General features: G+C 54.2%; 6 protein-coding genes across 6 annotated transcripts; 1 reads left to right on the top strand and 5 right to left on the bottom strand.

Annotated features, from left to right (window-relative positions):
- Positions 1-401: 401 nt before the first annotated feature.
- On the bottom strand, positions 402-5,440 carry J4E79_011406 (uncharacterized protein; the record flags this gene model as incomplete). The annotated part of the gene is made up of 6 exons (XM_049360235.1): positions 402-1,554; positions 1,602-2,422; positions 2,470-2,775; positions 3,783-3,835; positions 3,889-5,308; positions 5,378-5,440. The coding sequence occupies 6 exons, from the start codon at positions 5,438-5,440 to the stop codon at positions 402-404; spliced, it is 3,816 nt and encodes a 1,271-aa protein (XP_049205311.1).
- Positions 5,441-7,687: 2,247 nt separating this feature from the next.
- Positions 7,688-10,203, bottom strand: J4E79_011407 (uncharacterized protein; the record flags this gene model as incomplete). Its single annotated transcript, XM_049360236.1, has 3 exons — positions 7,688-8,492; positions 8,540-9,901; positions 9,953-10,203. 3 exons carry the CDS (start codon positions 10,201-10,203, stop codon positions 7,688-7,690), a joined length of 2,418 nt encoding a protein of 805 aa, XP_049205312.1.
- A 1,671-nt stretch (positions 10,204-11,874) lies between these two features.
- On the bottom strand, positions 11,875-16,413 carry ATG26 (Sterol 3-beta-glucosyltransferase; the record flags this gene model as incomplete). The annotated part of the gene is made up of 4 exons (XM_049360237.1): positions 11,875-12,189; positions 12,278-15,022; positions 15,073-15,513; positions 15,562-16,413. 4 exons carry the CDS (start codon positions 16,411-16,413, stop codon positions 11,875-11,877), a joined length of 4,353 nt encoding a protein of 1,450 aa, XP_049205313.1.
- Positions 16,414-17,544: 1,131 nt separating this feature from the next.
- PEP2 (Vacuolar protease A) lies at positions 17,545-18,857 on the bottom strand (the record flags this gene model as incomplete). The annotated part of the gene is made up of 3 exons (XM_049360238.1): positions 17,545-18,485; positions 18,547-18,712; positions 18,765-18,857. 3 exons carry the CDS (start codon positions 18,855-18,857, stop codon positions 17,545-17,547), a joined length of 1,200 nt encoding a protein of 399 aa, XP_049205314.1.
- A 546-nt stretch (positions 18,858-19,403) lies between these two features.
- On the bottom strand, positions 19,404-20,408 carry J4E79_011410 (uncharacterized protein; the record flags this gene model as incomplete). Its single annotated transcript, XM_049360239.1, has 4 exons — positions 19,404-19,581; positions 19,629-19,975; positions 20,024-20,260; positions 20,310-20,408. 4 exons carry the CDS (start codon positions 20,406-20,408, stop codon positions 19,404-19,406), a joined length of 861 nt encoding a protein of 286 aa, XP_049205315.1.
- A 400-nt stretch (positions 20,409-20,808) lies between these two features.
- Positions 20,809-21,797, top strand: J4E79_011411 (uncharacterized protein; the record flags this gene model as incomplete). The annotated part of the gene is given in 3 exon segments (XM_049360240.1): positions 20,809-21,378; positions 21,451-21,771; positions 21,789-21,797. 3 exon segments carry the CDS (start codon positions 20,809-20,811, stop codon positions 21,795-21,797), a joined length of 900 nt encoding a protein of 299 aa, XP_049205316.1.
- Between the last annotated feature and the right edge of the window lie 210 nt (positions 21,798-22,007).

Genomic DNA, 22,007 nt, shown 5'->3' on the forward strand with positions numbered 1-22,007 from the left:
TGTTGAGTGGAGAGGGACTTGTACATATATTGTATACCTGGATAGACTCATGATGCATGATCAATTTCGACTTTGTGTGGACTGGGATGCTGGGACTGGCTTGTGATTAGAATGAGTGCGACGAGGCTCTCGTGCCAACATATCTCTGACTATATCGAACAATGACTGCGACAAGATAGCAATGACACTTCCTACTGTTACATCTCTTCCTCAAATCATCCCGACACGAATCTCAATCCGAGGATAGACACGACGCTGTGGCTACGTTCCATCCGTTCGAGCTGGTGCTCAGTATTACCTTGCGCTTTTTGAGCAACCATCGACACGGGCATACTCCCATGCGATCTCGTCGTTCCTCATCAAAGACCAGCGCTGTCGTAAACCTCATCCATGTCTCTCCCTCACGAAAACCCATAAACACCCCCCTGCTCCTGAAACCTCAACTGATGATCCCTCAAATCCGCCCAAAGCCTCAACTCACTCTCCTCATCCAGCGCGCCACTCGGATCACTCGCCTCGGGACTCACCCTCTCCAACTTACTCAGAATATCAAGAAACTTGTAAAGGTAATCCTGATGCTGCAACGCCACACTCCCCCTTCTCTCCTTGGGCACCTCAAGCAAGGTACTAGCAATCGAGCGAATCTTCTGCGTCTGTGTCGACATGAACCGTAAGCTTGCGATCGGGCTGATTGTGTTTGGGCGGAAGAAATCACGTGTCGACATGGAGATGACGTAGTCGTCAATCTCATGGACGGGGTAGAGGAAATCTGAGTTTTGCAAGTAAACGTAGAGACTTACAAAGGAGTCGCCGTTGGGCTCCATGTTGACCATGTCGATGCTGCCCAGGACCACGAGGAGGTCTTTGACCACTTGTTCGCGCTCTTCGGACATTGCCTTTTCGAGCGCGTCGGCGTCGGTTGTTGTGCCGGATACAAACCTGTCGATTCCTGCTGCGAGGACGTTGGACGTATTTTGCGCACCAGCTTGGCCCTTCGATCGCTGATACTTATCCAGTTGAAGGAAGTACTTTTCCACGAGGTGCGAGCGAGTGGACAGATGGCTGGCGTAAATGTTCGCTTTCTGGATCTCGTAGCGTCGCAATTCGTGCGCTTCCGGTTTGTGATGTGTGTCCATGGCAGGGTCTCGCATCCCAGAGTATTCTGGCATGGGCGGGTAGTAGGGTTTCTGCTGTTCGAGCCCATTATTGCTGCTAGACTTTGGCCGGACTTTGAGCACCTCTGGTAGGCTGTCCAGGATCTGCCGACAGCGCTGCAGGCTTTGTGCGAAGATCTGTTGTTGTCGATCCCAGTCGAATATCTCATCAATGCCGAATGCCATCTCCGCCGTCGCTAGCGATGAGTATGACAGGAAGATGCGCACGTTGATATTGAACCCAGTGAGCATGGAGACGACCCCTTCGCGCTGCGGTTGTATCTCATTTGGGAAGATGTGTACATCGTCGACTTCTCGCGGGAGTGGTGGTAGAGGCTCGGTAGGCGTTGCAGGCGCAATCATCAGCTCTCCGAAAGAAGCGCCGAGCTGTTGTATGGTCCTGTCAAAGTCAGTCATGGTCGACACTGCGAGAATGCCCAAACGTACCGCACACCCACAAAAACCGTCCAGAAGACGCGCCGACCAATCTCCTCGGTGATGTAGTCTACTTTGAACTCTCTCGAGCCATCGTGGTTCGGTCCGTTGGAGCCCCACGCACTCGGCATGCCACCAAGATAGGTATAGCCCTGAGCCTCGGGTTTATGGAGACCCAGGGAGCGTATGATGGTCAGGCACTCGGCCAGGTACAGTCGCAGTTGCCGCCATTGGAATACGTAGGCTCCGGTCAAGCCGAGGAAGTAGCTGGTACACGCGTCGTACACGTTCAGAGACGGGCGGTCGAGATAGCCAGGCCCTCGCGCCCGCGCGCACACGTCGCGGCACTTGTCGACGAGGGAGAGGTGGTTTGGGTACTCGCGTCGCGTCTGTGTGTTGAGATGGAGGCGTGGTTTTCGAGGGAAAGACGCGACGAGGACCGCGATCATGGACGCCAGCAGGGCAAGGAAGGAGGGATTCGTCAGGTCCTCCCTATGCCCCCATGCTTCGCGGAACGACGGCTCGTGCGGAAAGGGACATAGCGGATGTATGAATGTGAAGAAGTCGTCGATGAGGGCGTTCAGGGTGGGCAGGGCGCATATCTCTTCGGCAGAGAGCTGGGCTGGATGCGACGACTGCAGTTGCGCCAGCGCATGGGCGGCATTGGTAGGAGACTGCGGCGTCGACGACTCGGAGTCCAGGTCGCCTATCCTGCGCTTCTTGATCGCTTCTGCATGCCTATTGGGCGGTCCGCGTCGTCGGCTCGGGCGCTCAAAGGTACATGGAATCTCCAGCGCGAGGCAAGCTCTACACGGCGGGCCCGATTCGTCGCACTACGGATGTCAGTGTCTATCATAGTATTATGACTGAATGCGCCCACCTTGACTTTGCGAATGCTGCACGAATCACAAGCTTTGCGCAGGCGGTTCGGCTTGGACTGCTGCGGCAGCGGAGGATTCAAGGCATGGTTCGCTTGGAGAGCCTGCTGGGCCTGGAGCACCTCGTTGATATTCTCGAGCTTCGGGTATGCGGCTTCTTGCGGGTAGGCTATGCGCGACGACGGTGCCTGACCGTCGAGAACCTGCCCGTTGGGATACAAGGGCGTGTAATTATGCGGGTCCTGGCCGTCTGGTGGTGCAGGATACTGCGACGCATGCGGAGAAGAAGTCATGGCGTAGCCGCAGTTCTACCGTGACGAGGGAAGGACGTTGGCTGATGTCCCGTTAGCTTCCGGTTAAACAAACAACTGCTCGGTAGCTTCCAGATGTATCAAGACGATAGGGCGCGATCAACTGCCTGGCCGAACGTGACAGGTCTAGTAGAGTTTCTAGTAGGCTTACTTGCATACAGGTTTCGCGGTCCGATCAGACGCGGCAATTACCGACACGGTTAGATGGGTACAGGGACAAGGAGAGATGGCCTGAGACCGCTCGCGGTGTGCGATTGAGTGTAACAAGACCAGATGCTAGCAATGGGAAGACGTGGACGATTTAGAGTGGGTGCTAGACATTGCATGCTCATGGCATGAAAATTCAGAGGCTGTTTCAAGCTACAGATCATATTAGGGCAGGCACGATCCGCAGGACGAAAACATCTTCTCCAGGACCCCCAGTCTCGTTACACCACGCGTGATGGTGCTCATTTCTGCATGAACGTAGACCTGTTGTTATAATGTCATGTCCAGATTTCATTTCCGATAATGACGCAATTCAGATAATCTCCTAGCGGGTCGATCTTATCGAAAGGAGTATACTCCGAGATCCACGAACGCATGTTCGTCCGATGAACGAATCGCGTAGACAAACATGTCATGGACGCGTTCATTTTGCTCAGATTTGACATATGGACCGGAGACGACATCGATAAAAAGAATGACTTTCTGTATCAACGCCCGCTAATCCCTTCAAATTGGTATATATGCTCGCATCACCATGCCTCTAACATCTCAACCCGCCGTATAATCCAGTTCCTCTTAACATTAACCCCCCATCGCCACCACTCTCCACACCACTACCATCCATCATCCCCATCAGGTTGCCCCCATTCGACAACCTCATCCCCCTGTCAATCGCTATCATCGCTATCCGGCGAGCTCCTCGTTGGCGGCCGCGAACTACGCGACAACGAGAAATCCAGAATATCCGACTTGGAACCCGCGTCGATAAATTTGCGCAAACACCATCCAATCTGCACTGCCGTCGAGGTTTCATTTCCGAGTGGATCGATTTGACGGCCTTTGACAAAGACTATATGGGCGAGTTAGTAAAGGTGTTGTGTAAGCTTCGAGGTTGATACGTACTTATCTGGTTCTGGCTATCCTCACGGTCATACACTTTATCCGACGAGCCAAACGCGATGATACCCAACTTCGAACTCCTCTCCTTCTCCTTCGCATGAGCGGCGCTGCGGTCGAAGCCCTGTTGTGCCAAACCAGCCAGCAAGTGTTCGTAGATCTTGCGCGGTAGTTTAGTCGATGAAGGGCTGTTGGTAGGCCAGGTAGTAATGTTGAGAGTCGCTAGATTGCGCAAGTCGCCAAGACAGTTCTCGAAGTTGACGAAGCTGTCGTTCTTGCTGCGGATGACGCTCACGCCGGGAAAGGCAACGGAGATCTGCTCAAGTAGTGTGCAGTCTTTGCAGATTTGTGAGAAGGAGGCGTAGTCGTAGACGAGCTCTTCGTCGCAGCTGTCGGGGCCGGTGCTGGCGTGTACGTTGAGGCTTTTGAGTGTTTTGCTGTGGCGCACGATGCCGGCGGCGGCTGGTAAGGCCTTGACGTATGTGAGGTCAAGAGTGAGCGTCTCGATACCCGAGACGAGAACGAGGAAGCCGTCGATAGCGCCCAAGCCGTCGTTCTCTGCGTTATCGTCGTGTTTGAACTCCAGTGTCTCCAGCTTGTCGGGCAGCTTCGAGCTTTTGCTGAGTTCCGCGAACAGGGCATCAGCACCAGAACAGCCGAAGATGCGGATGCTCTTGATTGACCGGAAGTCAATCAGCTTGCAGTATGTTTCCGAAGCATAGCGCAGGTGTAACTTTTGTAGCGTGATTTCATTGAGTGTGATCGGCGTGCACTTTGCGAACGGCTGCATATGGCTGAACATGGTCGAAGTAATGAGTCCAGGTGCATTGACCGTATCGTTCAGCTCGCGCATAGTGACGGTCGGATCCATCTCATCAAAGCTCGCATGCAGCGTAATCTTCTCCAGCTTGCGCCCAGCCACGTTCTTCAGCAAGAAGTGACAAAAGTCCAGGACCTCGCGAGAGTCTGGGTATAGGCCAAGCTTCCGTACTTCCTGGAAGCACGTCTCGATATTCGGCAGCTTCTGTAGTTCTGGCAGAACATTGCGATCCAGCGAAATGCTTTCCATCCACCGCATGCGCTTCTGCTTCTTGTACAGCAACACCAGGTTGTCTCCGGAAAACGGCGACCACGGGTGCCACGAGAACTTCTCCAGTTGGTTCTCCGGTAGCAACTCCAAGATCATGCGAATGGCAAAGTTGGCTTGTTGCTGCTGATTGCATTTGTCCAGGACATCTGCAAGGTAGAGGTCCAGCTTCCGGACATGTTGTAGGCCGATGTTCTTGGGGTTGAGGAAGGCTGCGAGGCGCGTGTCGTGGGGTGAACCGACGTCAAGGGTTACTTCGTAGTAGAGTTGGCGGACGGTGATCTCGTGGAGTTGTTTGCAGGTGAGGCAGAGGTTCTTGAGGTCGGTTGGACGGTTGATCTGTGTGGTGTAGTGTCAGCCTGGTGCTTCTTCTGCTACTTTGAACCCACCATCAATCCAGAGACTTACATGCTGGACTATCAACGTCTTCAGATCGACCGAAAGGTCCATAAAAGCCAACCGCGGCGCCATCGTATGTGCTTTTCCTCGACGCCCTCCAGATATCGCAAAGAGCACCCGGTAGCAAGTTCGCTCGTCACCTTATCGATATGCGCGGCCGTCTACGTAAGTCTTTCTGAAGTCTTTCTTCTCCTCTGCTGCCTAATCGCCCGCAAGATACGCAGCTGCAGTCGATCGCAATACGTCCGGCAAACTGACCGGTAAAAGTGGAGTAGGAGCGGAAGGGTTGATGGGGCAGGAAAAAGGAAGTAAGCGCGCAGGCAAGCAGCCCTTCGTAGGTTCAGCCTCACTTGTGTCCCGCCAAAGACCCACCCACCGATGTAGCTCCGCCCAAGAACAAGGGTCCACGCGGGAGGTGAATAGCGCTAACCTAAGCGACAAACTGGGGTAAGCTTGGGCTGTGAACGCGTGTGCAGCGCTGGCTGGTTGTAATTGGAGCGAGGTGGGGAACAGGGAGAGGGGAGTGGTTTGGATGACAGCTCGCTCGCAATGCAATCGATCGCCCCAACAGTCTAAGACATTCTCCTACTTTCTCGTTGAACCTGGACGTCAGTTTCAACATTGACAGCTACGTCACCTCCATGCATGCATTTCACGTGCCTCAAAGCATGACTTTCCGCATTCATACATTCGTTGTTTAATCAGCTACCCGCTGTTAGAAACGCCAGGCATCTACAAACACGTTCCACCATCACCAGAATAAAGCAACAAGCTACCGTAGTACATCAGGGTGATATATCGCAATCCACAAACGCATGAACAAACCGATCGTAGGTGCCCGGGTGATAGTCTAAAAAGATAGTCATCGTATACAAGCAACAGATTCCATATCCACCTCCACCTCCCCCTTCCCTCCCCCCCACCCTCTACCCAGCAACAGGCCCTCCATACGCCTCCGACCCCATCGCCGCATACGCCATGCCTCCCGCCGTCCTCCCCGTCTTAGCCATCTCCCTCCCCGCAGCCGCAGGATCGTATTTCTTTGGGCCCTCTTCATCGTCATCTGAACCTTGTCCGTTCGTAGCAGGATTCGCGTTGGTGGTGTCGGGGTGGGGAGCCCATTGCTCTGAGTGGGGGTTTTTGGGCGAGAGGGAGGAGGTCATGCAGCCCATTTTGGGTGGGTGTGGAAGGGTGTTGGGTGAGTGTTTGGGTTTTGGTATAATGATAAGGGGATGGGAGGCGCGTAGAGGTGAGCTTGATAGTGGGTTCTGTGTGAAGAGTGTAGGTAGGTAGGTAACTAGATATAGTTTGTGAGATAGTCGCGATGTGTACTGCACAATATCTCCTCAAAAGTCCCTACACTCCAATCCTCAAAAACAAGCAGAACCCCAAAAGCTTATATCCCCCTTCCAAGCTTGAATCCTTCCAAACTCCTAAGCGATGCACACCACACCCACCATCCATGGATTTACCCGGACAATCAACCCGTGGGCGGAGTCAGGGGCTGTGCAAGGCGAACATCAAGGCGAACATTATTACTTCCAAACGAAGCATTATAAAGGATGCTCAACTCGGGGTAACGCTGAGAAACGCCAATGATGCGCTTTGTATTTCAGAAGGAAGTGAGGATCTTTCCCGAATGCTGGGCTTGGTGTGTTATATGGTTATTGTGATTTCCTGCTCCGCCACCGCCGCCGCCACTCATGATAACCGACGTCGCGTGGGAAGTCACGAGCGGGAAAGTGTGGTGTATGAGCGCAGTAGAGCAGGAGTCGGCAATCAATCAGCAGTCTCAAGACGAGCGCAATGTAATATCACTTCAACAGTCCCTTCCGTAACAAGACATGGTATGAAGTCCCCAGCCTACATCAAGACAAAATCATACAAAGCATAGGCTCCAGGGTGTTCAATCATTGCATTTCGCCTACAGCAGCTTCTCTCCCTCTGCCTCTCTCTCCCTCTAGCCAGTCCCAATTCCCCATGAAGCACCACCCCAACCCCAACCCCTCGCCACCCAAAAGCGAGCGTTTCCCCAACTATAACCATATATATAAAGTAATAAGCAACGCCAAACAGCCAAAAACACCTCGCTATGCAGATAAGTAGACAGATACTTGAAGATCGCAAGCCACACACACCCTCTTACATCAAAAAAATCTTACCCGTGCGTGTGGAGAAGACATAGAGCCAGTCACCTTGTATGCGGAAAAGGATGAACAGGTCTGCAGACTACACCAGGATAGAGTAACTGAAGCTACAAAACTAAATGGTGATGTAGCTTCCATGGTGTTCAGCGTTCCTAGGTCGACGGGTGAAGTACTACTCCTCACCATCACTATCCCCGAAGCCAGCCAATAACTCCGCTTCAAGACCATCGTCATAGTCGTCTTGGAGATCTGGCGCCGTCGTCCCATTTGCCTCGGGATTCTTCATCTCCTCGTCGTCACCATCGACGTCTCCCTGGTCTTCTTCCGGCCCCGTGGTTTCCGGGCTGGGTAGACCAGATTTGTCCGCGGTAACAACGTTTGTGAGTGACGTCACTCGCTCCATGGTACGTTTCTTCCGCCGTTGGAGGCGCGAGGTGGTGCTGTTGACGCTACTATCGCTTTCCTCCGTCTCGCTGACGTCGGTGGAGTTTGTGCGTTTCCGCTTCTTCTTGGCGGCTTGTTGTTGGGTATCTGATGCTGTGCTGTTATCTGAGCGGACGCTGTCGGAATCTGATTCGCTGCCGCCGCCGTCTGTGTCGGTTTCGTTCATGAAATCAGCAAGCTCGTCGTCGAGCTGCGCCCAGTCGTCATTCGACATTTCGACTACTGGAGACGCATTGTCCGCGGCTTCATCCCCTGTTCCGTCGATGCTCTCATCTTCCAGGTCGGCGATGGGTGAGCCGCCTCGCTCCGCCGCATCGGTCTCGATTATGTAGGGTGTCTCGTCTACATGCTCCCATCTGGTGCAGCATTGGAACATCCATTCCGGGTTCACGATCTTGATGTGGGGGTATCGGGCGGCTCGCTTTACTTTCGTCGTCTTTCGATCGGGGTTGGCGATTACGTGGGTCGTTCGCCGGGTAACGTTCGTGGTAACTTCTGCGCCAAAGCTTCCGATCCATAGTGCGAAGTCCGATCTGGGGAGGGTTAGCTGCGCTCTGCGACTTCGCTGTCGAGTACTTACGTTAGGACATCCACACCAAGCGGAATGATACCAGAAAAGACAACCACCGCACCGTCGAGCACCTCGCTCTTGATGCGCGGCATAATCTCGGCGACATCAGGAATGACGTCTTCTTCCATGGAGCGCTTCTTTGGGCTCTTCTCGCCCTTGAGCTCAGCCACACGACCGCCTGTTGGCACCTTCTTGGCCTTCCTGTATTCATCGTAGAATGTGCGGTGGACGAGGTTGAGATTGTGTTCGATGACGTCAAGCCCTCTGTCGTCGTCGTTGAGGATGCTGTGTCGGACCTTGGGTTGTTCGACCGGTCGTGAGTCGCGAGGTTCAGCTTCGGCAGGTGTCTCTTCATCCTCCCTATCCTGCATGAGCTGTTGCTGTAGCAGAGGCCGCTCTGTTTGTTGTGCGATGATGAGCTTCTCCTGCTCTTTGGCCTGCTCCTCTAAATCTTCAGTTGCTGCTAATGATATGAGCTGCTGTCCCAGTTCGTTCAAATCACCATTCGTGGTTTCGGTCGTGGTCTCGAGCGGCTTGCCTGGGACGGAGACAACGTTCGTGGTCGCAACTTCAGTCGTGGCCTTCTTCGGGGTCGGGGGCGATTTGTCCTTTGCGAATGACACAAGCTCCTGCTGCTTAGGGAGGAAACTTGCGTTGATATCTCCAGCACCAGGGAAGAAGTTGAATACGGGCACGCGGACGAGGTGCGGGCTGTATTGCCAGACGTCTGCTCGGTCGTCAATGATAACGCACATGGCCGTGTTCTGGTAGAAGAGCCGCGTCAGACTCTTTAGCTTGTCTGTGTAGTTCTCGTCGCGGCTGAGGATGCGGTCGCCAAAGTACTTGCGCTCGGGATCGATGATCTTTGCGACGGCTTGCGCATACGCTCGGGTGGCCATTGTGTAGACGTGCATCTCGTAGAGCTTCGAGACTCGGTCGAAGAAGTCCTTGAGGCCTGGGCGCATCTTGACATAGTACCAGTTTGCAGCCACGTTGGAGACATTGTCGTCGGCCAACTGGAAGCCTTGTACGTCTTTGACGGCATCGTGGTTCGGGTTCTCGGGGTCGGCTTTCCATTCGGCAATGGTGCGCTCGCAGGTGGTGTGGATGACGGTCTGGTCCAGATCGACAATGAGGGTCAGCTTGCGCGCGCTTAACAGGCGCTTCTTGGCGTCCTCCTCTGCCGCTACCGCCTCTTTATGACTGACGAGGAGCGCCGTGTTGTCGTGCGCCATGTTGACCGTCGCGCGTCCGACATCGAGCTCCTTGGTGAGGTAGTCGACCTGCGTCATGTCGCGGCCGCAGTCGACGCAGAGGCCGCCAAACTGTGTCTCGTGCGTGCATGGCTCTTCAATCTCGAGGAGCGGAGTTCTGCGGGCGTGTTAGCATGTTGCGCGCGCAGCAGGCGCGCGGTAGGCCTACCCGTATCGCTCAATGACAGTGCCGGGCTTGATGAACCAGCGCGTGATCTTTCCCTCTGTGCTCGCGGCAAAAGTCTGCCTGAACTTCTTCATGACCGTCTTCTCGCCTCCCCACTTGTCGCCCTCGGTGACGCGACTGTCATAGCTGTAGTTGAACAGCTTGCCCGACCGCTGGACGTCATCGTCGCGCTTCTTAAGGAGGTCGATGACGGTGACGGGATAGCTGAGATCCCGAGGCGAAACGATCTTCATGCCGAGGTGAGGCAGCCCATGCGACTGGCGACGTGATGGTGTTGGACGTGGGCGCGTTGTGCTTCGGCTCGGCGCATTCGGCACTCCCGCGGCGAGGAGTGGTGAGTGGAAGCTTGGTCGCCGTCGCGATGCGCTATGACGTCTGGCGTCAACGTGCTGGAATTAAGTTGGGAGTGAAGGTGTAGTTTCCAGATGTGGTGCGACGGGCTAGGCGGAGCGTGGGTGAGACCTCGGAGAAGTAGAAACCTGAATAGGTTTGCAGACTACACTACGATAGCGCAAGTAGATTGCAAGATCTGGCGTCAATGTAGGCCCTAGGGTGTTCAGTTTATTTCGTGTATTCGGTGGTGAGTTGCTGCGCGACTGGGGTTGACGTATGGCGTCGCGGCTCGGTTTCCCCCAAATATTTGGGAGCGAGGGGCGGCCATCTTTATACCTCTCAGCCACCATACTAGCGCGACTGCCACTACCTCAAACATGCCACCAAAGACAAAGAGCGCTCTCCAAATAGGACGACGCGTCTATCACCAGTCATCACGAGTGCATCCACGAGTCCAACGGTGCCTATTATTGGGAATCGATGCAATGCTTTTTCCGCGATGCCTCCTTCGACTTGGTAGGATAGTAGTGGCCTAGACGCGTCTGAAGCCCCGAGAAATGCCAAGACTTTACCCTCGCGAACACCAGGCTACGACATTGCACGATCGATCTGTGGGAGATGGCTTATCTGACGTATACGCACGATTTTCATAGCCTTGAAGTCCTATGCAAGTATACTCTTGATGCCTACATCTGCGCATGCCGTATTCTTTTGACTCACTAAAGATGCATGTAGGCCTCACACACACACATCAAGACCTTACTGTCGCGAGCACCAGCTGCACTTGATTATAAAGGCTACCCAGTACCCTCTTCGAGCGGTATATCTTGTGCTCTGCGATATGCCTCTCCTCCATGAAATGTGGTCTCACTTCACATATCATCTCTGCTAGCAACCCGTTCTTGGGAAAATCGACGTCTTTGGAGTACACCATGCAGCGACATAACCTAATCTGTATGAATATAACTCGACAGTTGTATACTCTTGCCGCATACAAACGTGTATACCATGTAGATTCGAGTCACTAAACCTCCATGTAGCCCTCACACACTAATGCAACCTTTAGGCTGCACTTCAGTAGCATTGCATTCAGCACATCTACACCCAAACTACCAAGCCTGCACTATCACAAACATCAGCCTGCGACCTATCATATCCCTACTTGCATACAAACAACAAAACATTCGTGGTCATCTGAGATTGGTCAAGTCAAAGATTGGTCAATACCATCTCCACGTTTAGGCAACGACGATCCATCAGCCCCCACTCCCGTCCGTCAAACGCCAAACCGTCAAATACACAAGAACTCTCTTTGCAAGTAGAACTGCGTGCTTATCAATTCCATTACCTACGCCTAAATACGCTCACGACAAAGACCATGTGCGCACAGGCCCATCAAAACCGCGTGGTATCGTAACAATCTACTCTATAACTCATGCAGAACCCAGAAAAAAAACGCCCTATACCCATTCATACCCATAGCCAAAGCCATATTCGCGCCGCAATAATTAAACGTGTGAAAAAAGCCCCTCTCCTCACTCACTCACTCCCTCACTCCCTCATCCCCAACATCACTTCTCCTTCTCCTTCCTACTCGTCTTCCCCGCCTCCTCTCGTACCATACTCCCCAGCACCGCACTCCCACCCCCCATCCTCTCCGCATCCTGCTCCATCCCCACCACCGGCTCCTTAACCACATAAGGATGAGAAACCTCTACTTTCTCACCCTCCTCATTAACAAGTGTCCAGTCGTCTTCGTCGCCGAACCCATCGTCCGTAGCATCAGCATCATCATAACCAGGCTGTTTGCCATGAGTCTTGATGAGCGTGCGTGCGCGGTCGAGTTCACGGTAGATGGTTTGGATGGCGACTTGAGTACCGTTGTCCTATGAGTCAAATATGTTAGGAAAACCGTCTTCTGATGATTGATGGAGATGGTGATGGTGATGGTGATGGAGATGGAGGACGACTTACCTTCCTAATCCTCTGCCCCAACCTCTTAGCCCTCCCAATATACCGCTCATTATTCGTAACCTCCCAAAGCGCGCGACTAAACACACTAGTGTTGACCTTCTTGAGCCAGATCCCCACATCAAGATCCTCAATGCGTTGCGCAAAGAAGAACTGATCGCCGAAGAACGGTTTGATAATCGTAGGTATACCAGCGCGCAGACTAGCACCCGTCGTACCACTCCCACCATGATGCACAGCAGCGTCCATTTGTTTGAACAACCAGTCGTGGGGCGCAGATTGGATCTGGAAGATTTCTGGTGGAAGCGGGATTTCGGGTTTGGATGCGTCTTTGGTTTCGAGTCGGTCGGACCAGCCTTTTGAGAGGACGCAGCGGACGTCGGCTTTGAGGACGGAGTCTACGACTGTTTTTGTGAGGGCCGCGGGGTCGTCGATGACGATGGAACCGAAGCCGACGTAGACAAGCTTCTTGCCGTCGTCGCGCGCTTTCTTGATGAAGGCGGTTAGGTCCGCTGGTGGTTCGTAGCCCTCGCTCTCGTCCAGGAACCAGTATCCGGTTACGCGGACCCAGTCGGGCCAGTCAAAAGGTGGCGGTACGACGTGGGGACTGAAGTTGTACAAGAACGGTCGCGTGTTCGCCTGCATCTTACGCATGGTTGTGGGCGGGAGTCCCAGTTCGCGTCGTCGCCAGGCGTTGATTTGCCCGGAGATGGCTAGCCAGAACATCTTGTCGAAGATTCCGTACGTGAACTGGTTGTAAGCGCCGCCCTGCTTGTTCTCCATGACAGCGAATGCGTGGGGGTAAGTTCGCGTGCGCGTCCATGGCATCGTGAAGGCGCGGAAGTACGGGACTTCTAGAGCCTCTGCGATATGGATTCCAGCCATAGTGCTCGGGCTCTCGATAATCAGGTCTGCACCTTGACACGCCCGCCAGGCTGAACTACACACGTCGTCGAGCCATCCGCGGAACTTGGCGTTGGCCTCTCTCAGGAAGCCGACTGTGAACATGCCGTGCTCGACACATATCCGCATGAGCTCAGCTGGGTTGCCGTCTACGACCCTGAAATCGATACCATGCTTCCGCACCCAAGGCTCAAATTCGGCGTGAGTCGCGATACGCGCCTCGTGTCCCTCCTTGATCAGCTCTTTGCATAGCGCAATGTACGGCTGCACGTCGCCTCGAGATCCGATAGTAAGGCAAACGATCTTCAGCGGCTTCGCGGGCTTGAAATCGATGATAGAGGCGAGAGGGTCGTCGAATACGAGTGGAATGCGATCGTGCTCTGCAGCGCGTACGACTTCCGATACATCCACCTTCTTGTCTGTGTCGGTATGGTCGCGGGCTTGTTGTAGCAGGTCGTGCTCCGCCTTTGCAGCCTCGTCGTCGCTATCAACGCCCGAAGAAGAATCATCCTCGTCATCGAGATACCTGTTATTCTCCAGAACGCGATGTACCATGATGGCACATTCATCACGATACTCGGCCTTTGAGAACTCGAAAAAGAGCTCTTCATGGCCCTTGATGACGACGGCGAGACCATGATAGCCCAGTCGGAAACCCTTCTCCTTGTTAACGTTCTCGATATCCCGCATGGGAATAATGACCTTGGTCTTGGACGTAGGCAGCAGGCCGCGGAAACAAAAGTAGTTGCCGCTGATATAAATCTTGCCGTAGTTTGGTAAGACGCGCTGCAGCGACGCAAAGAACGACGACTGCAACACTTCGGTGTCGGGGAAGGCGAAGTGATTTTGGAAGTTCTCCGCAGCCTTCGCCGCGTCCTCGTCGTCCTCGAACCCATGAACCTGATCTCCAGTCTCTAGTCCGTCGGCAGTGGTATAGTGTTTCCGCCCACCCGCGAGCATACCAGACACCTTCTCGTAGTAACCCATAGATTCGGTCGCGAGTAAATTACCCATCTTCTTCGAGCGGGTCCTGAAGAATCCCGCTAAGCCCGACGCCTTCTGGAGCGGGTAGGATGCGAGATCTTGTAGCGCGGATGAGGACCCTGATAGGCGAGGTTGAGCGCTAGTGTCGGTATCGTCTTCCAGATCAGTCGCGCCTGTCGGTGTTTGTGGTTGCTTTGAACGATTCGCAGTGTTTGCGGATTTCGGTTGGCCCGAACGCGCTGTGTCCTGTGAATCTCTGGCTTGAGTGTCTAGCTTGTGTAAAGGCGCGTTGATTGCGTGATTGGCGGGACCACGGAATAAGTCGGAGCGGTCCAGGATCTGTGAGGCAGAAGCGCTGCTTTCGTCCATGGATTGTATGGCGACTGACGATTCGGTGCCTGGATCGAGTGAAAGGTTGGCTGACTCAGAATCCGCTCCTCTAGGCGACAGAGGCGTTCGGTCTCCTGGCCGACCTCTACCACTGAAGCTTCGTCGCGCTTCATTACTTGGTCTTTGTACTTCGCCGCTCGGTCGTCGAAAGGTGCGGCTCGCGTCCATGCTACGTCGCACGTCCCAGCTCTTCCTGTTGGCATCATGACTAGACCGAGCAGATACATCGCTGATGCTCGACCTTCCTGCACGCGGTACCTGCAAAGGCGAAAGCGTGGCGCGAACATTCTCTTGAATGTGTGGCGTCTCGGCGGTCGTGGTTGGCGATGCTAAAGATTCGCGTTGACCGGTTGGCGTTGATGCCTCGCCGTCAACACCTTGTTGTAAGGCTTGATGGTGCTCGTTGTCATTGATCATGATGCGTAGAACGTTGAGCGCATCTTGTCCCTGATTGAAGAACGAGAAGAAGTACTGTTGGAGTGAGCAAACATCCCATTCGTATGATAGGGAAGAACACATACCTCATCGATAGCAAACGTCTCGTCGTTATCAATAACCCTCACCTTGACCGTGTTCGCCAAATCCAGAATACTGCTCTCTTCAATCTCCAGCACATTTTGAATCGGCAGGCTAATCTTGACACTATTTCCCTCATTATGTGTCCGAAAGATGACCTTCTGGATACTCCTCGCCCACTCCTTCGCGCTCGCCGCACTGTCCGCCTTGAACAGATACTTTCGCTCATCCGTGGTGATGGTAAAGCTAGTCTCTTCTTCTCCCTTCTTTGTGGGCTCGATGACTTCGGCGGAGATGGCGTATTGCAGGTTGATGCGGTTGCGCGGAAAGTAGAGTTCGGTAGGGTTGGTGTAGTATGCGAGGACGTCGCCACGGAGGACAAACCAGTAGCGGTTGAACTTTGATCGGCCGCGCTTGGAGAGGTAACCTGTTTTGCTGACGTCGTGCTGAGAGGGTTAGCACATCATATTGACTGCGAGGCGGAGGGTGCTTACATGTTTCTTGGGTATATACGCGTAGAAGCATATATGCTTCTGGGTGATGTACATGTACCCTTGCAGCAAGATGCTCTGGAGCAGCCAGCATGGATACTCGGATATAACCTCCTCCACCTCTTCAAACTCGAATATTTGCTGTATCCTCTGAGCAAGCGTGACGGGGGCTTTGCTCTTAGCAAGCCCTGCGGAGCTTCCATGTCTACTCCTTCGGCCTGAGCTCCTCGCTTTGTCTGTATGTGTCTCCTCGCCGGCCGCGACCTTGGTCTTGTCCTTGGTCTTCGGTCTCGGTTCGCTCGGCGGGGTCGGAAGGTCATCGGGTGACGGTTTCGGGGGGAGGAACTGGGACGAGGACATCTGATCGCCGCGGCGGCTGTCTGAGCGTGCTTCCTTCCGGCTGGAGAGCTTCAACTTGGGCAAGGAGCGCAATAGTTTGTTCTCGGAGAGTGTGCGCCTGTGCTTTCCCTTCTCCATCGTCGGCCCATCCAAGTCCCCAGCTGGACTTTGGAAGTCGTTGGCTGAGCTCAAGCGACTTAGTCGTGCTGCGCCGTCGAGGTTGCGGTAGGGTGCCTTCTTGCCTCCGTCGTCGCTATCGCCGGAGTCGACTTCTTGCATCGTGCCCAGGTCCGTCTGCGACTGCTGACCCGCGCGGGTTATCATGGAGAAGAGCGACTGGTTCATCGACATGGTGTTGTTCCGCTTCGGCGCCGTGACATCCTCCTGTGCATCGTCCCCATCTCGGAAGCGCTCCGGTACGTCCATAGACACACCGCGCGTTTCTCTTCTTGAGTCTTTTCGCTTTCTGCTCATTCGGCGACTCGTACTGTCCTGGCTTCTGTCTTGGGACGCCATCTCGGGATGGGGCGTCGTGCGCCTGCACTCAACAGTTATTGGATCGTCAAGGTTGCTCGCGGATGTGCTGGCGGGTGTACCACGGTTGGTCAAGGCAGCGATGTGGACTCAGAAGTGTATTGCGGATTGCTATCTGAAAAGGTATCGCACGCTGCAGGGCAGTTGGGAAGATCGTTAAAGGTCACATATTGGAGCGTTGAGGGAATGACTTGTAGCTGTCTCGTGGCTGAGGAGCGTGCTGCATGCGTCCGGGGTACCTACTAGCGCGATACGATAAGGTTACCCACGCACACCTCCAGGCAACGACCGCGACCGGTAACTGTGGAGTGTGGCAGGCAGTGTATTAATCTGTATATTTCACTCGAATCCGTTATCATCCCACATGCTTCTAGGTTGCAAGCTGCAAGCCCCCAGATCCGATGGAGCAGTCTACAGACGTCATTGGTCAGACTTATCGATAGGTGCACGTGTAAACGCCAGCCCAAGGCGCTGCCGTCCGCTAACGTGGACTATAATAGTCCACGCGATGACAGCCAGGTACTCCAACGGAGGCGCAGACAAGCGGATGCGGATGGATATCACGATCATAAGCCCACGCCTGCGGTTCGTTGGTTCCTGGATCTGGCAAAAAGAAAGGTACCTTCCACGATGCCTACATTTCAAAACCAGGGCAAAAAGAAGGCAAAAACATACAACAGCGGGGATTCGCTAGTGGTCACCCACCTAACTACTAATCCGCCGGTATCATGCTTGTATATGGCTGAGCGGACGGGAAGCCTAATTTTCATGATCCTATGGTCGTATGTGGAAGAAAGGGTTGTTGTGGAAATATATATTGCCGGTGATGACTATGGAAAGACTAGTGCCCTCAGCTACCCACACGCTGTCGTAGCAGTATATGTTGACGTCTCGAAGTGGCAACAACAAGCAGAGACATACATACATAGATCAAAACATCACATGCAAACAACACAGTCATTCTTTATCCTTCCCATTGGCTGATGTACTCTTGTACAACCGAATACCCAAGTCATTAAACCTAACTACAATTTGATCCAAACGCCGTTATCATTTCCATGACGTTCTAGAGTTGTATGATATCCGTAATGGGGCGACATGGGGAGCAGAACCTTACTTGGACTTAGCAAGACCGACAGCCGAGTTACCAAGGTCGTATACGGAGTACCACTTCCTGAGGAAAGCGTCACCGAGAATAGCAAGAGGTCCTACTGGCTCGGGGAAGTCCATGCCCATGAAGGCAGAGATGCAGGATCCCTGGACCTCGAGGATGTAGTCGAACGCGCTGATGGTGAAGTTGTGGCCGGTGAGAGTGAAGGTGAGGTCGGGCAGACTGTCACGCTTGTCGCACTCAACGGAGTACTGGCCGTTGAAGCCCTTCTTTGCACCGATCTCCTTGTTCAGGAGCTCGGCGATGGTGGAGGGAAGAGCGATCAGAGATGTACCGGTGTCAAGAATGACACCAGTGTTGTCCATCTCAGCAGTCTCCTTGCCGAAGGTGATGGCATCGAGGTCGACCTCCCAGTAGGCCTTGCGCCTGAGGGGAAGCTTGACCATCTTGCCGGTGTAGTGGCTCTCATCGATGCCACCGAAGGTAGCCTCAGACTCCTGGCCCTCGTTGGTGTCGCCGAGGTAGAAGGCGAAGACGGGCTCGTCCAAGAGACCCTGGTCGAGCATGTTGTAGAAGGGAGGGACTATGCCCTTGACACTGATAGTGTCGTAGCCAAGACCCATGATGCCGTCGAACCTGCCGAAGGCGAAAGCGAGACCAGGCTCAGAGGTGGCCTCGGCGAAGTCCTGGTGCTTGACCTTGAGGTCGCCGATCTGGAAGACATCCTGCGAGACGAAGCCGCTGAGCGAGCCGGATCCGTAGCGGATCTCGAACTCGGTTCCGTTCTTCTTGTAGGTCGACGACGCCGAAGAGTCGTACTTGGTGTGAAGGTAGCAGGCAATCGAGTTGCAGCTCTGCGATGGGACCCAGAGGTTGGAGCTTCCCGTGTCGAGGACAACCTTGAAGGTCTGGGGAGGAGTTCCGAGAGAGATCTCAGAGAAGTCTGGCGCCTGTTAGCTTTCGCCACACGTTGCTGCGCAGCGCGCGGAGCTTCGGAGACGTACATTGCGCGTTCAGGAAGTTGCTGACGGGCACGGGGTGGGTGCCATCGGCGATGTAGGGCGCCTTGAGCGCAGCCTCCATGTGCGACTGGGCCTTGAGGCCGGTCATGTGCTGCTGGGAGTACTTCTGCTTGAGGCCAGCCATTTGGGTCTCGATGTTGGCAAACTCCTGTTCATGGTTAGACTGCGATCTTGCGCGTCCGAATGCGACGATGGCTTACCAGCTGGTCAGACAGAGAGACCTTCTTGAGCGGCGTCTTGTAGACAGCCGCAGAGGCCGAAGTGGCTGCTGCGAGGAGCACCGCCGTCTTCATGATTGCGGACCTTTGATGGAGACGGATGGGATATGGAAGAAGAATGGATGGATGGGAGATGGGATGGCGGGTGGAGAGGGAGAGATGAGGGAGTGAGTGGTGTGTTGGGGACGGAGCTCAAGCTGGAGCTATCTATGGGGCTGGGGAAGGCGCGGCGGGCGAATGACGAATGTGACCAGTGCTGCCTGGCCGACAGTGCGACTAGCGTGACACGTTCCCTGTTCGAGGATTGTACCTGCGCATCCGCCATGCCCCAGACAACCAGAACCGAGGTCTGCATAGTGCTATGCCAGCCACTTTTAACCATGGAACTTGGTTGATTAGCTGTCGCACATTTGAGCGACATATCTCACGTGTCTCGTTGCATGCGCAAATCAGGATACGGTGGGCTTCGAGCGCGAAAGCTACCCCGTGATCACGCGCGTCAAGCTTCCATGACCTCAGCACTCGGGCTAGCAAGCCATCGCTCAGGTCCTCAGATGGTCCCAAACACAAATGCTGTGCTGTCTTCCAACGCGGTGTATTCCGATCGACTAGATAACACTATCATACAGCGGTGTCTGGCTCGTCCGTATACTGCGGCGCCTGAGCCAGGTTCGCCTCCTGCTCCCTCCGCGCTCTCTCCAGGTCCGCGGCCCACAACGCCGAGCTTGCTGGTGCCGTCATGAGGAAGAACATGCTAAGCGGCGGTACATACTGCAGCATGAGATAGACTGTGCCGTACCTGCAATTTGTTAGTCGTGCCACGATGCTCATACGCATAAGACGTACCAAGTGTACTGCCACCTCCTCTTCTTGATGGCAAGATTCCTCTGTTTCTTGTCATAGCCCAAAAGCTGAAAGTATCGCCAATGCTGGAACGGGCCCGCGCGATAGCCCGTCAGCAAAAGAAATATCGGCACCCCGACGTATGGTATAAAGTTCACAGGCAGCAGGATGACGAACTCGGCGATCTGACGGAAGGAGAACGGCGCGTAGACAGAAGAACGTGTAGGCTTGCCGAGTCGGCGGACGGGGTCATTCAGCGCATCTTCAGTGACGGGTCGGTGCTTGCGAACGAGGTCTTCGTAGCCTTTGTAGATGAGGACGGCGTCGAACACATCGACTTGCGACTCGTCCTAGACAGTGTCAGTACCTGAGTATAGCGTGCAGTTGGGTATACGTACCACTAGGAAAGACTCGAATAGTAATGCGACGATCGCAGCTCCCTCTCCCAAGACGAGAAACACGGCGTTGACCCATGCACTACCCGCCGTGTGGAATATCTTGAGGAAGAGTACTTGGGGCAGCAACGTCCATACAAAGAGGTTTATGAGGACGAAGAGGCTGAGAAGTACTGCCGGTAGTAGTCGCGCTTTGAGTAGAGGGTATAGGAACGGGTGCGCGAGGAAGAAGACGATACCCTGTTGCCTATTAGCACATGCGCGACAACAGCAGAACGAGTACAAATACCTTGACAAGATACGTTGACGCTACAACATTATCCACCGTTGGTCGCACCACTACTCTCGGTATATTCCCCAAAGCCGCATGCACTCCTTGCTGTGACATCGTGGTGGTTCTCGTGGTGATGCTGAAGTTTGCGTGAAACAGAGACGCGAAGGCAGCTGCGTAACAAAGACCTCGGGAGTGACGTAGCTACTAGGACCCTGAGCGGTCCCACAATCCCCCCACGTTGCACCATCCGCCTTGCCCAACTTGAGCGTTTCCCGTCGGAGGGGACGCGCATGGCATTCGTGGTGGCTTGCAGTGATGCACCGTAGTCTGTATGCGTGAACGATGTAGACGCCTCACACGCCCTGCGAACGATCTATGGGTCTTGCGATGTATATAGGACTTGGATCTCCCAAAGTAGAAACCGAGCATCAGCCTTCCAACCGACCCCATTACAGATGAACAATTGAACCCCAAATCCATCAACACACATGCCCCACCCAACCCACCATCCACCATGTTCCACAACCCCACCGCCTCAACCTACCAACACCCCATCCCCTCCACCAACCCCTCCGTCGAGCCCTTCCACCGCACCCTCCCCGACTACGCCATCACCCCTCTAATCCCCTTACCAGACCTCGCGCAAGAACTCAATCTAGGCCACATCCTCCTAAAAGACGAATCCAGCCGTCTCGGCCTCCCCGCCTTCAAAATCCTCGGCGCATCATGGGCCATCCAACTCGCCCTAACCAAAAAATGCTCCCTACCCATCACAGCCACACTGCATGAACTGGGTGCAGCGGCACGGAAAGAAGGGGTGGAATTGGTGACGTGTACGGAAGGGAATTGGGGCAGGGCTGTAGCGCGGATGGCGCAGTATCTAGGTGTGAAAGCCGTGATTTTCGTGCCTGATTTCATGGATGAGGCGACGGCGGGGAAGATTAGGAGTGAGGGCGCGACGGTGGTGGTTGTGGATGGGGATTACGATTTCTCGATTGAGAAAGCGAGGGAGGAGGCGGAGAAAGCTGGAGGGGGGATGTTGGTTATGGATGTGAGTTGGGAGGGGTATGAGGAGATTCCTGAGGTAATGTCTATCCCTATGCCACAGTTCATGTCTCGACTTATCTATACAACTGTGGGAACTAACATGTAATAGTATGTAGTACAAGGCTACATAACCATGCTCACAGAAACCGATACCCAACTCAAAGACATGGATATGAAACCCGTAACCCACGCCATCGCCGCCGTAGGCGTAGGCTCCTGGGCCCAAGCCGTAACCAGCCGCTACAAGTCCTCGTCGCTCCCTCAAACCGCCACTGTCATTACCGTCGAACCAGATACAGCAGCCAGCCTCCTTACAAGTCTGGAGAAAGGCAAGATCACACCCATCTCCACCGGCCATACAATCTGCAACGGCATGAACTGCGGGACGACGAGCACGACGGCGTGGGAGGTGTTGAGGAAGGGGGTTGATGTAAGTGTTACGGTAAGAGATATTGATGTTCATAATGACTTGGTGGAATTGCATAAGAGGGGAGTGAACAACGGGCCGTGTGGAGCTGCGACGATGACGGCGTTGAAGAGGGTGTGTGAGGACAGAAGGATGAAAGAAACGTTGGGGTTGGACGAGACGTCAGTAGTTGTTTTGTTTAGTACGGAGGGGGCCAGAGACTACATCATCCCATCTGGTGCTTAAACTCAAATCCCATC

This window comes from Alternaria viburni (genome assembly GCF_023758015.1).
Source record: "Alternaria viburni strain BMP 2772 chromosome Unknown scaffold_41, whole genome shotgun sequence".
Classification (NCBI taxonomy): Eukaryota; Fungi; Ascomycota; class Dothideomycetes; order Pleosporales; family Pleosporaceae; genus Alternaria; species Alternaria viburni.